The 15596-nt window shown below is 37.3% G+C and overlaps 1 protein-coding gene across 9 annotated transcripts in view; it reads right to left on the reverse strand.

Annotated features, from left to right (window-relative positions):
• CARF (calcium responsive transcription factor) overlaps positions 1-15566 on the reverse strand; it is a 76830-nt gene extending 61264 nt beyond the window's left edge. For 3 of the 9 annotated variants that reach the window (XM_088828258.1, XM_088828240.1, XM_088828241.1), the window contains exons 1-4: positions 15449-15566; positions 9191-9354; positions 3952-4063; positions 3286-3513 (exon numbers count right to left, since the gene is read on the reverse strand). In XM_088828258.1, coding sequence (XP_088684384.1) covers positions 3286-3513; positions 3952-4020 — 297 coding nt within the window. In that variant the 5' untranslated portion in view covers positions 4021-4063; positions 9191-9354; positions 15449-15566. Of the gene's footprint in view, positions 1-3285; positions 3514-3951; positions 4082-6339; positions 6495-9190; positions 9355-14428; positions 15429-15448 lie in introns of those variants that run through there. The other 6 variants (XM_088828252.1, XM_088828250.1, XM_088828253.1 and 3 more) reach the window with 6 other exon arrangements.
• Between the last annotated feature and the right edge of the window lie 30 nt (positions 15567-15596).

The raw sequence follows: 15596 nt of genomic DNA on the forward strand, positions 1-15596 counted from the left end.
CATTCCAACCTACTTTCTCAAGTCTCCCTTTTGGTATGTAAAACATGGAAACATTACTTATGGCCTGATAGAGACAGTACTCTTACTCAAGAGGGTCATTGAAAAACTTTAAATTTGGTGGGGGGGGAATAACAACAAACCTAAACCCCAACAAAATAGAATGCCTTAAGTACAATCATAAAGATTTCCCAGAAATTCAGATTAGGAATTACTTCCTTCTCCCAATGTTTATCATGTCTGTTGAGCTGAATATATCATGCCATACCTCTTATCACCTCAGCATGAAAAAACAATTGTAAACCCTGATGATGACAACTGATTTTCATTAGTTGAGTTCATACTAGTGGCAGGACTTTTCACATACTACCTTAATCTTCATGAACTATATACATTTTATACACGAGTAAATTGTCACACAGAGGCTACAAAACCCATGCAAGGTAACAGAGCTATATATACAGTTCTGAGCTGAAATTCAAACCCAAGCAGTCCTACTCCTTTTAACCACTACTCTGTACTGCCTTAGTCTTCTACCCATAATCGCAAGTGTACTATGTTGCCTCCCAATACCTGATGATGTTGCTTAACCTAAAAAAAAAGACAAAAATAAAACAATACAAAAACCCTGCTGGACTTTAAAAGGTAGTAACAATAATAGTTTTAAATTCTTTCCATATAAATGAGATTAGATATATGTGAAAAATATTTCATTCATTCTTACAAGATAAGAGTGTTATGGTTATTTTAAAATCCAAATATATATATATAAAATAAAGTTATAATTTATTCAACCATATGGAAATTCCATAATTAAGAATAATTTATGGAATATCCTCTTAATTTTGAAACTGTTTCTGAACAGTGAAAAAGAATCTCCTCTATTTCTGTTTTCTTAGCTTATTCCACCTGGTACCTTAAAAACTATTTTCAATTCATATATTTGTCAATAGTGATAACATTACTGCTTCTATTACCAAAAAAGTAAATATCTTTAATCTTTGCTATGAAAACAAACATAGTTTTGAAGAGTCATCTGCTGCAATACATTCTATTTGCGGCCAACCATGAAAATTATCAGAAAATCTTGGCTAATGAGTAGTTTTATATTTACTGGGCTCTTTGTGCACAGTATTTCTAGTAAATAAAAAACATCATCCCTGATTCACTCTAAAACCTCCTCCCATCCATAGGAGATTTACCCACTACAGAAACTTTGCTAGTTCACAGATAGCTTAAAAAAAAAAGTCATTTCTTACAAAAGGCTCCACTTGTTGGGAGATACTGGTAATGGGGAAAACTATCTATGCATATATGAAGGCAGGGGGCATATGGGAGGGAAATCTATATTTTCTGCTCAATTTTACTGTGAACCTAAAACTGATCTTAAAAAGTCTATATAAAATAAACAATAAAAATTTAAAATCTCCACTAAGTTTCCCAGAATATCACCAGCTTCTGATCTTTGATTCTTTGGAGAAAGTAACTAGTTATATTCCATTTGTTGCTTACATTTATTTCTAAGTTCATGACATGTTTCCTTATTTCACAACTTCAACTCTCTATATCACCTCCTACCCCAATGTAAAAATCACCTTTATAATTACTGCAGATAGAAAATGTAATACAATTACAGAGAGAATGAAACCTCTTTTTTCAGACCCAAATAAATAAATAATTTTTAACATGCTTTTTAGGAAAGTTACCATGTGTAAAATGGGGACCCTTCATACATTCAGACTCTTGTATCCTTCCATTAGAATATACAGACTTTCTAAATGTTCTGATAAAAAATAGAATAAATGTCAAATATCAGGGGAAATTACAGAAGTATTTCATTCTGAACATGAAATATTAAAATGGATCTGTTCACATCTAAATTATTTGTTGTTTATTAATCTCTGCTGGTGATACAGTATGGTTACAGAAGCTTACCCTTACTTTGCATTTCAGTCCTGAAGCCCAGAAAATGTTGAGCTTGAACACAACACAAAAAAGTTGTCTACAATTAGCCCCCTCTCAGTCAATAACTCTCAACACCAAAATTTAGCTGGATTAAAACGGAGCCAAAGGACATAGATTAACTCTAGAATGCTCTAGACTAGAAACAGAAACAAAGGGTAATTTTGGGTTATTATAAATGGTTGCCTACTTAAGCATAACCGATATTAGAACTTAAGATTTTAAAAGTAATTTTTATTATTGAATTAAAATTCGCTGAAGAAAAATTGGAAAAAACAACCAAAACAGATATATTATTGCTAATATAAGTATATTATTAATCAGAGAACAATTTAGAAGTTTTTCTCAATTTTATTTCAATCAAAACTATCTTTCACGTCTATTACTGAACTTATGCACTTGGTCATAAATACCTCTGGCTAAAAGTTTAAAGCACCATTTTCAACTTTATACATTGTTATTCACATGACATCTACATATTGACCTACAAAATCAATAAGGGTATGTCTAAATTTCATCATTCCACTGGTACTTTTGTTGCTTTCTTTTCCTTCAAGAAAGCACACCAGCATGTGGCATGCAAATCAGTAAATGACATACCGATAAGAGAAAATAACCTTGAGTTCAGTTAAATGTATAAACAAAAAATAAATGTAAGTTATATGTAGGCTCTGGCACGTTAGCACTAGCGACCAATTACGTTACATTTCCAACTGCTCTCAAGGCACAAGTTTGCCTAGACAAGGTGGCAGCTGGGCTATATTGGTTTGAAGTACTACTTGTAGTTCTGAAAGGAAATAATCTATTTCATGTTATTTCTGATTGCACGACACAGCATGTGTTAGTTCCCCAACCAGGGATCAAACCTGAGCCCATGGCAATGAAAGCATGGAGTGTTAACCACTGAACCAGCAGAGAATTCTAGGAAATCTTTTAAAATCCTTGTGTGTGTTAGCGTGTTAGCTGCTCAGTCGTGTCCTACTCTTTGCAACCCCATGGACTATAACCCGCCAGGCTCCTCTGTCCATGAAATTCTCCAGGCAAGAATACTGGAGTGGGTTGCCAGTTCCTGCTCCAGAGGATCTTCCCAAGCCAGGGATCTAACCCAGGTCTCCTGCATTGCAGGCGGATGCTTTACTGTCTGAGCTACTAGGGAAGCAAAGGTGGCTTTCAGTAAAAATCCTTACCTAACTTAAAAATGAGTATCATAGAAACACTGTTTTCAAAGGAATATAAATCAATAGTGCCAAGAAATTAAGGTCATCAAGTAAGACTAATACATTTTAACAAACAGCAGAAAATTGGTTATTTTAGAAACCTACTCACCATTTGTGTGTTAGAATCCCCCAATGACTGAAGCTCATACTGAATAGGTTGCCCATTTTGGTCCACTAGATGGAATTGCTCTGCAGAGAGGGTCTGTGTCTGAATCAGGGGCCCTGGTATATTCTGAGATGTGAGTGAACTTTCCTCTTCAGGAGTAGTAATGGGTAAAACTCTAGGCGAACCATCTTGTCCAAAAGAAGACTCACTGGAGTCCATACAGGTTAGATGCTTTTGCAAACAAAAAAGTCACTTGAGTGTTTGTAAAATACGTCACAATTTTTTAAAACATAGAATGTTTATGATAAAAAAATGAAAACATTCATTTTTCAGTTCATTATTCACTTTACTTTTTGTAAGGGTTATCAATTCAGACTGATATAGACAGAAGTTCTTAAGTGAAACTGTTGAATTTTATCATTATTTTACTGCAAATTGTTCATGGGAATACAACATGAAATGATGAAACGTAATTCAACATGCAGATTTTTCTTTATAATTAAATCTTCATGAATGTATCACTTTATTAAGTTCTATATTATAAAATTAAATAAATGACAGGATTATGGAAAATTAAATGTTAAAATTCTTGAATATATTAAATATAACACTATTTGTTTTCCCTTTGAACGGAAAAAAAGTTCCCAGTTGAATCCCTACTTCAAATACCTGAGAATCTGTTTTTGACTCTTCAGAATCATTATGGTTGACTTTTAATGAATCAACAGACTGTTCCATGCTGATATCATATTCAATTCCATTTTATTCTGTTGTTTAATAGCTGAAAGAGTTTAAATGCCTGATCAAATAAAATACATATTTTTACAGAATATTTGTTTTAAACAAATTCCTCTTCTCTATTATCCCACACAACTTAGGTTAAGTCATTTATACCCTATAAGATTAAGAAAATAAATTTCTTAAGTGATTTGCAAAGGCACCAGAGTAAATTCAAGGCAGAGCAAAGATTAGTGTTATGTAGTTTACTCACCCTATCCTTAATTATACTCATGTACTGGTTTATTAAGACTTGCTATGTGACAGAAACTGTTGTTACATGTTGTCAGACACTTCTAAAATTCTCATTTTACAAAGATTTACTCTAAATGAAAATGTTTAATTTTATGAGACATGCCATATGCATTAGATAATTTTTAAAGATATTTTGGTGTAGATGGAGATTATATACATACAACTCTTACCATAACATACAATTATATACCACTTAACATTGGAATGACAAGATTTGAAAAGGAAGAAATACATATTCCAAAAAGATTAGGTCTAGTACAGTGGTTTTCAACAGGTGGCGATTTTGCCCCCACATATACCTCCAACATCGCCTTATTCCCTGGGGATATTGCTAAATCACCATATGTAAAACAATAAACTTTGACCCTTACCTCATATCAAAGATTAACCTGAAATGTATATAGTCTATAAAACTATAAAACTTCTAGACAAAAGTAGTAGAGAAAATCTTTTTGACTTTGGCTTTAGCAAAGATATCTTAAAAAGGACACAGAAAGCATGAAATATAAAAGATAAAGTCTACAAATTGGACTTTTTTAAAGTGATGAAATTTGCTCATTACAGATCAGGAGAATATATTTGCAGAACATACACCTGGAAAAAACTTTTTCTGTATTTGAATTCTGTAAAGAACTGCTTTGGCTCAATTATAAGACAACAACCCAATCAACAGTAGGCAAAATATTTGAATGGATACTTCACTAAAGAAGCCATAAACCTATAGCTAGAGCAAGACAAATGCTGTATGACCTCTCTAATATGTGGAATCTTAAACGCAAGCTCAACAGATACAGAGAACAGACTGGTGGTTGCCACAAGCAAGGGCATTTAAAAAAAAAAAAAGGAAGAAAATTCCCTGGCAGTCCAGTGGTTAGGACTCAGTGCTTTCACCACCAGGCCTGGGGAACTAAGATCCCATATGCCATGTTGTGCAGCCAAAAAAATCAAAACAAACCTTTCTAAAAAAAAAAAGTCTTATATTTAAAAAGCAATCAGAGTGCCTGTAAACTAAAGCCAGTAACAAACCACAGTATATGAATTCAAAAATTATCTTGAAATTTTTGGTTAAGTTACTGCATTCTGGGCAATGTTGCAGTTAGGGTGAACAAAGAAAATGTATTACTTCTTCATTAACTTTTAAAATAAAAATTGAGAAAATTTTGTCAGTAAAACTGTATAAAACTGTTGAAAACAGTGTTCTGTAGTCAAATGGTCTGGGTTTTAATTTTAGCTTTATACTTAAATTGGTTAACTACTCTGAGATTTAGTTTTTCTCTTCTGCAAATTGGCATTTATACTGCATCTCCCTCACAAGGCTGTTAAAAAGATTAAACAAAATAATGTATGCAAAGGGCTTCCTGCAATTCCCAGGACACTGTCAGTACCTAATAAATTATTCCTATTACCTATAATTATGCAAACTAAGATAAAAAATCTACCTATCTATAAATAATTTGATTCTTGAAGACAAAAATCTGTTAAATATCAATCATCTCATTTATGTAATCAAAATTTACCTGGGCTTAGTACAAAGCTTCTAAACATATTTTTCTATACTATCTTTAAAAAATTACAAAAAGTCTTACATTTTCAGATGACTAACAAGTTCTATTTAAATATTACTGTTTTAAATTCAACATCTTGCATGTAGTAAAAAACAAAGGGTCAGTCGAGATTTGATGAAAAAAAACAATATGTCAACTTTTCTGAACTCCAGTTACTAGTTCATTAAAGATCCCACTCAGTTCTAAGATTTTATGTTCCTAATAGTTGATTATCCTGATGACTTCTAAAATTAATTTAACTGTCATTTATTGACTGACTTCTAATGTGCACTGAGTATAAAAATAACTATTCAAAGAAAAAACAGTTCACAGAGTTTAGATCCAATTAATTCAAGTCCTACTGAGGGACTTAAAATTGAAATAACTGCTGTCAAGAATACAATTTTTTTAAGTAAATTAAATACACTGAGATATTCACTGTCTAGACACGGTGACATTAAGAAATATTTTTGCTTCTTGCCTGGAAAATCCCACAGACAGAGGAGCCTGGCAGGGTACAGTCCATGGGGTTGCAAAGAGTTGGAAATAAACGAATCTGGATTGTCCTTTCACAGTGGTCAGAAAATCTAGGCTGTGTTCAGAACCAGAAAGCAGAAAGCCAAAGTCTTTAGGCAGCTGAAATAAAAACCTTTGATGAATAAAAATATATATATTTTTGAGACTTTATTCTAATTTTTAAGTATCAGCACTACTAACACAGAACAAAGATAATTAATTATCATAGCTATAAAATAATTTAACACTTACTGAATGCTTATCATATTTTTTTCAACCCCCATCGACTGTAGCCTGCCAGTCTCCTCTGTCTATGGAATTCTCCAGGCAAGAATACTGGATTGAGTAGCCATTCTCTTCTCCAGGAGAATCTTCCTGACCCAGGGATCAAACCCTGAGTTGCAGTCAGATTCTTTACCTTCTGAGTAACCAGAGAAGCTCACTTAATAATTACTAGCTAAAATTATTAATAATTACTCTTATTCTGTGATGTAGAACCTAGTATCAACAATTTACCGAAAAGTAAATTGAGGCTCACCGTTCAAAGTTATAAGGTTATCATTTATTGAGCACTTACCACAGGAAAGCACTAGGCTCAGTGTTTTATACATGTCATTCTATTTATTTATTTTTTAATTTTTTAGTTCTACCAGTTTATTGCTACCAACCCATCTCCCTCCACCATCATGCACACATTCTCAGTCATGTAACCCCACAGACTGCAGTCCGCCAGGCTCCTCTGTCCATGGACTTTTCCAGGCAAGAATACTGGAGTGGGTTGCCATTTCCTTCTCCATGTCATTCTATTTAATCCTTTCAACAACCCTGTGATTCAGTTACTTGGTCCAGTTATACACATAAGGCATTAAGACTTATTTGTTGTTGTTAATCACTAAGTCATATCTGACTCTTTGTGACCCCATGAACTGTAGCCTACCAAACTCCTCTGTTCACGGGATTTTCCAAGCAAAAATACTGGAGTGGGTTGCCATTTCCTTCTCCAGGGGATCTTCTTGACTCAAGAGATAGAACCTGCATCTTCTGCATTGTAGGCCAATTCTTTACTGCTGAGCCACCAAGGAATCCCTTTCTTCATTAGTCATGGCTTTAAAATTTTGTTTTGTTTTTTGATAGGTTAGCAAACTAAACATGCTAAAGAAATTCTTCATTCATTTCTGTTCTCAACTATTCCTGGTTGAAATTTAATTATAGGCAGTCCCTAACACACAAAAGCCCTCCTACAAGAAATCTAAATATCTCTGACCCCATGAAAAAGCTAGAATTCTAACTATGCAGGAATTGTAGTCACTGAGAAAATATTCTGTAAACAGATCCAAAAGTAGACCTTAGGACAGAGAGGTAAAAAGTAAAAACAGTTTAGGGGAAAAATTCTGAAAACTTACTCTCAGTTTCTTAATATGTGCCCTGATTCCATTGCAAATCATCCCTTACTGGTTTACTTACACTTTTCTTCATTTACTTTGCCTTACCCTATTTGAAATTTGATCAGTGAAATTTTCATTGGAGTTAACAGGATTTTTTTCTTAAAAAGAAAAACCCTGGAGAGATTATCAGTCATTGACAAATTTGTGTATATTTATATAATAACGTTTAAACTTTAACATGTGTTAAAAACAACTACCCTGAAAAGTTGGAACTTGGAGGTTAGAAAGCAAATACATTTGAGGCTCGGAGCACTTTAAACTTTCACTTTTCACTTTCATGCTTGGAGAAGGAAATGGCAACCCACTCCAGTGTTCTTGCCTGGAGAATCCCAGGGAAGGGGGAGCCTGATAGGCTTCCGTCTATGGGGTCACACAGAGTCGGACACGACTGAAGTGACTTAGCAGCAGCAGCACTTTAAAAGGGATTTTGCAGGCCTGAGTGAGATGCTTCAGTGAAGAGGGAGGGTGGGATGAATGCCCTGGAGAAGTGCACTAGTCAAAGTGAAAATGAAGGTCGCTCAGTTGTGTCCCACTCTTTGTGACCCCATGGACTGTATTCTGTGAATTCTCCAGGTCAGAATACTGGAGTGGGTAGCCTTTCCCTTCTCCAGGGGATCTTCCCAACCCAGGGATTGAACCCAGGTCTCCAGGATTGCAGGCGGATTCTTTACTGGCTGAGCCACGGGGGAAGCCTGCACTAGTGAAGGGGTGGGATAATAACACAAGACGCTTGCCAAATATAAACTACTTACTTCAGAACTTTGACAAGACTGAAATTTTGCAAATGGAAGAAAGGTAACTTCTTTCCTACTGTCTTCTGGGAATTCAAAACTCAAAATTTTCCTTTATGCAGTACATTTAGTATGGAGTAGTACTACATGATAAAAAAGGTTTTTGTGGTTATTATAAGAAAAAGTGGGTGTGAGTATCTGTTGACCTGATTTACTGTTGAAATGGAGATTAAAAATACTTTTAAAATTACAGATATCCTTTTCAAAAAATAATTTGAATAAAGCGAAAACTATTACTCCTGCTTTCCCTAATTCTTCCATCAATTTGCATTATACTCCTCAATCGTGACAACTGCAGTGACTTAAAATACCCAAATTTCCCATCTAACCTCGATGTCAGCACATACTATAGATTATTATCCCTAACTTTCAATTAACCACCTCAAAGTAAAGTTTCAAAGAATGAAGATATTAAGACTAAATTGCTAGGAATAAAATGTTCTCTTCCAACTGGTAACCATAAACAGAACAAAGTACCTATACATAAAGCATAATTTGTCTTTTTCATTAATACGTAATAGACAATAGTTAACTTTTATAGAGCTGATACTTTCAATTAGTCAAAAAATAAAATTATTACCTTCAGGCAGTAGCTTAAGTTTAAATTCAGGTCTCACACATTCTACTATCCCCAGAAATACCCTCTTTTCCACTGAATTTCTTCCTTTGGAGAGCACTGAATCATGATGGTTGTGACTTCATTTATGTGAAAGTTATAATTATGTCTTCACAGCAGCATTTTTTCTGTAAAGAGAAGGTAGTCAATGTGTATTTATTTTCCTACACATAGAGAAATCTACTAGCTTCTGTTGTGCAGATTTTATTGCAGCCATTACCAGTCTGGTATAGTTAACCCAACAATTAACTCAAAGTGAAACAAAGACTGGAACTACCTTTACGGAAGACTGACATTAACAGGCAGCTATCTTAGAAAGCATCACTACGAACAAAGCTAGTGGAGGTGATGGAATTCCAGTTGAGCTATTTCAAGTCTTGAAAGATGATGCTGTGAAAGTGCTGCATTCAATATGCCAGCAGATTTGGAAAACTCAGCAGTGGCCACAGGACTGGAAAAGGTCAGTCTTCATTCCAATCCCAAAGAAAGGCAATGCCAAAGAATGCTCAAACTACCGCACAATTGCACTCATCTCACACGCTAGTAAAGTCATGCTCAAAAATCTCCAAGCCAGGCTTCAGCAATATGTGAACTGTGAACTTCCAGATGTTCAAGCAGGTTTTAGAAAAGGCAGAAGCACCAGAGATCAAATTGCCAACATCCGCTGGATCATGGAGAAAGCAAGAGAGTTCCAGAAAAACATCTATTTCTGCTTCATTGACTATGCCAAAGCCTTTGACTGTGTCGATCACAATAAGCTGTGGAACATTCTGAAAGAGATGGGAATCTCAGACCACCTGACCTGCCTCTTGAGAAACCTGTATGCAGGTCAGGAAGCAACAGTTAGAACTGGACATGGAACAACAGACTGGTTCCAAATAGGAAAAGGTGTACGTCAAGGTTGTATATTGTCACCTTGCTTATTTAACTTATATGCAGAGTACATCATGAGGAACGCTGCGCTGGAAGAAGCACAAGCTGGAATCAAGATTGCTGGGAGAAATATCAATAATCTCAGATATGCAGATGACACTACCCTTATGGCAGAAAGTGAAGAGGAACTCAAAAGCCTCTTGATGAAAGTGAAAGAGGAGAGTGAAAAGGTTGGCTTGAAGCTCAACATTCAGAAAACAAAGATCATGGCATCTGGTCCCATCACTTCATGGGAAATAGATGGGAAAACAGTGGAAACAGTGTCAGACTTTATTTTTTGGGGCTCCAAAATCACTGCAGATGCTGATTGCAGCCATGAAATTAAAAGACGTTTGCTCCTTGGAAGGAAAGTTATGACCAACCTTGATAGTATATTAAAAAGCAGAGACATTACTTTGCCAACCAAGGTCCGATTGGTCAAGGCTATGGTTTTTCCCGTGGTCATGTATGGATGTGAGAGTTGGACTGTGAAGAAAGCTGATCGCCGAAGAATCGATGCTTTTGAACTGTGGTGTTGGAGAAGACTCTTGAGAGTCCCTTATACTGCAAGGAGATCCAACCAGTCCATTCTAGAGATCAATCCTGGATGTTCATTGGAGGGACTGATGCTAAAGCTGAAGCTGCAATACTTTGGCCACCTCATGCGACGAGTTGACTCACTGGAAAAGACTCTGATGCTGGGAAAGGTTGGGGGCGGGAGGGGAAAGGGACAACGGAGAATGAGATGGCTGGATGGCATCACCGACTCTGTGGACATGAGTTTGAGTGAACTCCGGGAGTTGGTGATGGACAGGGAGGCCTGGCGTGCTGTGATTCATGGGGTCGCGGAGAGTCAGACACGACTGAGCGACTGAACTGAACTGAACTGACTGATAGATGACTTAACCTCTTTGTGCTGGGCATTCAGACTCAGGCCTTGTTTCAAACTCACATTCTGTAACTACTACAGGAACAAAGATGTTCACAGTAAATTGCAGTTTTCTCCACAAGCGAAATATTTACTGATTGAACAGATTTACTAATTTGGAGCCACAGAAACTTGAGAATAAAGGCCCCCCTCCTCATACAGCACCTCCTATAAAATCTTGGGATTAAATTGATAAGCTTATTTCCTAATAGTTATGGAATGGGATAAAGAGAACAGAAAGAAAAGAGAAAGCATTAAATCTATAATATAGAAGGTTAAAAATAATTGGAGTTCAGAACCCACACTAAGGCCATTAAATTTTGCTGGCAAACTGCTTTCTAGAATATTTTATGTCACATTTTAAAAAGTGGATTTTACCTTATACCGAAAGCAAATAGGGAGAAATTGTTACATTGGAATTTTTTAAATTTATAGGAAAAAAGGGCTTTTTATTATTTATACATATGTACTGAATACATCGTAGAGAGGAAGACACCATTCATGCTGTAGTTACTCAAATCTCCGTGGATTGTAATAGGGCTACCTCTGTTTTGATTTCATTCAACAGCAAATTTATTTGTTCAAAACATTAAAGGTAATTCTCACTGTTAAGTTCTAAAAAATTGTCTTAATATTTCATTGTTTTGTTGTTGTTTTCTCTAGAGGCTTTTGTGTGGTAAAATTTATCTGTTAAAAACCAATAATCTAAGAAAGAAGGAAAGAGAGTGAAGTCACTCAGTCGTGTCCCGACTCTTTGCGGCCCCATGGACTATAGCCCACCAGACTCCTCCATCCATGGAATTTTCCAGGCAAGAGTACTGGAGTGGGTTGCCATTTCCTTCTCCAGGGAATCCTCCTGACCCAGAGATCGAACCCAGGTCTCCCGCCATGCAGGCAGATGCTTTACCATCTGAGCCACCAGGGAAGCCAGTAAATCCCAAAACAGGTTAACTGAAAGAGGAAGCCACTTAAGTTTAGAGAGTCTCTTAATTCTAGGTACCTTGATTAATGTCCCAAGATTTAAAAGATATTAAAATCTTGTATTTAAAATCAGTGTCTGACCTTTATTAAACTACATTAAAAAAACACTGCTCAAAAGTACTTTAGAAAACACCATTTCCCTCATCTTTTAGGGCAGGTAAACAACACAAAGTTCCTTCTATGATGTATACAAAATTGCTATGAATCAGTGGTGTCAAAAATTACATCAAGACTCCTAGTTCACAAATATTTTATACAGTATTTTTTAAGAGATGGACTCAGAAAGTTACAGTGTGTTAGAGCAATATCAAAATGGTAAATGTACTCAAATATATATAAACAATAAGCAATATATTTCAACTTTTCGTTTTTCAGTGAAAAAAACTTAAGGTCACTATTCACAGTATTTCTTTTATTAAGGTTTGCCCTCTCTAGTGGAGAAGGAAATGGCAACCCACTCCAGTATCCTTGCCTGGAAAAATTCATGGACAGAGGAGCCTGGTGGGCTGCAGTCCATGTGGTCGCAAAGAGTCAGGCACGACTGAGTGATTTCACTTTCACACACTGGAGAAGGAAATGGCAACCCACTCCAGTGTTCTTGCCTGGAGAGTCCCAGGGATGGGGAGCCTGGCGGGCTACCATCTATGGGGTCGCACAGAGTGGAACACGACTGAACCGACTTAGCAGCAGCAGCAGCCCTCTCTAGAAACTTCCTGTAACCTTAGCTTCTACTCATTTCTTACCATATACATACCTCTTTATATCTCTTTGCTTTTTGAGGGATTTACAAATTATTTCATTTAATCTCCACAATGATTCTGAGATAGACCTTATTATCTCTATTTATAGATAAGAAAACCAAAGGTGTCAAGTAACTTGCTTAAGATCACAGAACATTACAGCTCAGATTCAAAACTAAGAAGGAAAAAAATCACCAAAACCAATAGGACACCAACACCCATGCCGTCTTTGCATTAATATCATACCACACCATGCCTTTACATACAGAAAAAAAAAAAAAGATTTAATAAAGAGAAACATTTTCCAAGTGTAGTTATCCAGACAACAAAGAGTCTTCATAAGGACCTTAGTAAACGAATCATGTAGGAAATCATTAGAACCGAAAGCTTGAAGTTAATGTTCTAATACAGTTAAGAAAAACATTCAAAAGTAAAAATACTAACTACTCTAGGTATTATATAAAGAAAACACCAAATATGACACATAAGCCACTGATGAAAAAAAAAACAAAGCCCTCATACTAGGTGTTCAGGTATCTTGGAACACCTTAACTAAAAGTGTTATAATAACTAAAAATAATATATAAATATATCTCCTTACATATCCATATAAGGGATATAATACTGTATCCCTTAACTAAAGGTCTCAGTCAAATGAAAAGTGTATTTTAGTGAATTCAACATTCTACTTTGCAAGTTTTTTATCTTATTAAGCACATATTTAGGTTCTGTATCTTACTGATCATAGAAAAATTTTTCATTCGAATTAGGATGAATCTGTATTGAGTATCACAATAGTATTTTTTTATTTTGATAAATTTCAAATTAATAATAGCTAAAAATGAATTAACCTGATTACACATTTAAAGCTGCTTTTTAACAAATAATATCAACTAAAAATTATCTGAAGAACCTATAATATTTATTTCAGGTTCTGATTTTAAATTCAGACAATTTTACTACTGTAACTAAAGAATCACTTATGATTAAAGGCAAATGATGTTTGAAGCTGTCAAATTTCTACTTCTACCAAATTCAAAACTATGTATCACATAGCAAGACTTCAATTGAGTTTCAAGTGCTCTAGATAATGCATACAACCCTCACAATGACAATGAATCACAAGGTTACATGGCCACGGCTTCTATCTGCAAGCCCAGTCCTTTCTTAGACCCATTAGCACAGAGGTTTTCTCTTCTTATTCCTCTAACCATGAGGCTAGTCTTTCTTAAGTTGTTCACATCGGCAGAGCTCCTAGTTAAACTAATACGTAAGGACAACCACGGAATAGTTGACATCTACGATGAGGCACTTAATCTCACTGCTGACCAAGATGTGGCACAGAGAGGTTAATAAATAAGAAGCTGAGGCAGGATTAGAACCCAGGCTTCAGGTTCCACAGTCCGCATTCTAGAAAGGTGAGTAAACTGAACATACTCCTAGTTTCATTATCACTGCGCTCTGTTAATAGATTATTTTTCGCTTATAATTGCTCAAATTCCTTCTCATAGTCTATGGTTGACTTAAACATCATGTCTTTTGTAGTACATCTTTAAGCAACGTAATAGAGGAACGCTTCAGTTGTCTACACCTGCACACAGACCGCTTTGCCCACAATCTTGCAATCCAGTTGTGCCTTACTCTAAAATGCTGTCTCTTCAAGCCTCCCTCTTGAAGCTTTTCTGGCGAACGCCTGAAAAAGCGACTGTGAGAGCTGGATAGTATCTCTCCATCCATCCTCCCTCAGAAAAACAACTACATTCCATTAGAATAGTTCTCCGGACAGTTTGAGAATAAGATATAGGCCTCTGGGTAATGTCAAGACCAAAAAAAGTAAAAAAGGAAAAAAAAACAAGCGGAGGGAGAACGGAGGACGCCTTTCGCATTCCATAAGGAAGGTATAAAAGTGAAAGTGAAGTCGCTCAGTCGTGTCCGACTCTTTGCGATCCCATGGACTGTAGCCTACCAGGCTCCTCCGTCCATGGAATTTTCCAGGCAAACGGACTGGAGTGAGTTCCCATTTCCTTCTCCAGGGCATCTTCCCAACCCAGGGATTGAACCTGGATCTCCCGCATTGCAGGCAGACGCTTTACCCTCTGAGAGATCAGGGAAGCCTAAGGAAGGTACAAAGGATCTCATAAAGAGAAAAAAGAACCCTGAAAAGCGGGGCGGCGCAAAGGACCACACAGTGGGCTCTCCCGCCCAGGGGTCCAGTCCTCCTCCTCCGTGCCAGGGCGGACTCAGGCGCGGCAGCCCTCCTCGCGACACCTAACTTGCACCTCCTCCAGCCTGCCTGTCCCGGGCCCGGGGCCCCCGTCCGGGCGGGGGCGGGGAGAGGAGCAGTAGGCCTCTTCAGGTGGGGCCCCGAACACGGCCCGAGGCGGGGCCCGGAAGGCGCCACTGAGGCCCGCGGCGCCCGAGGGCGGGGGCTGGCGGTTGCTCAGGGACCCGGCGGGTCAGGAGGTGACAGGAGGAGGAGGCAGCAGAAAGAAAGGGAGGGGGGGCGGGATGGGCGGTAGAGTCTCGCCCGCCGGCGTAGGCAGCTCTGCCAAACCTCCGACTTCCCCAGTCCCGCCGCCGCAGAGCGCCCTAGAGGGCGAGAAGGGAAGTCCACAAAGTGCTGGAGCAGAGGGGAGAAAATTCAAAACGAGTCTACTCAACCTCGTCTTGGTTCCGAGGCCGCGCCATGGAGACCAGTACAGTGCGCAGGCGCGGCCCTCCGGGAGCACGCAGCGCAGCCGCTTTAGAAAAGATCCTGATCAGCCACCGTCGCGCGTTTCCTTTCTGATTGGTTCTTTTTTTTTTTTTT

The sequence above is a fragment of the Moschus berezovskii genome, chromosome 2 (genome assembly GCF_049115385.1).
Source record: "Moschus berezovskii isolate FMDL1 chromosome 2, NW_MosBer_1.0, whole genome shotgun sequence".
NCBI lineage: Eukaryota > Metazoa > Chordata > Mammalia > Artiodactyla > Moschidae > Moschus > Moschus berezovskii.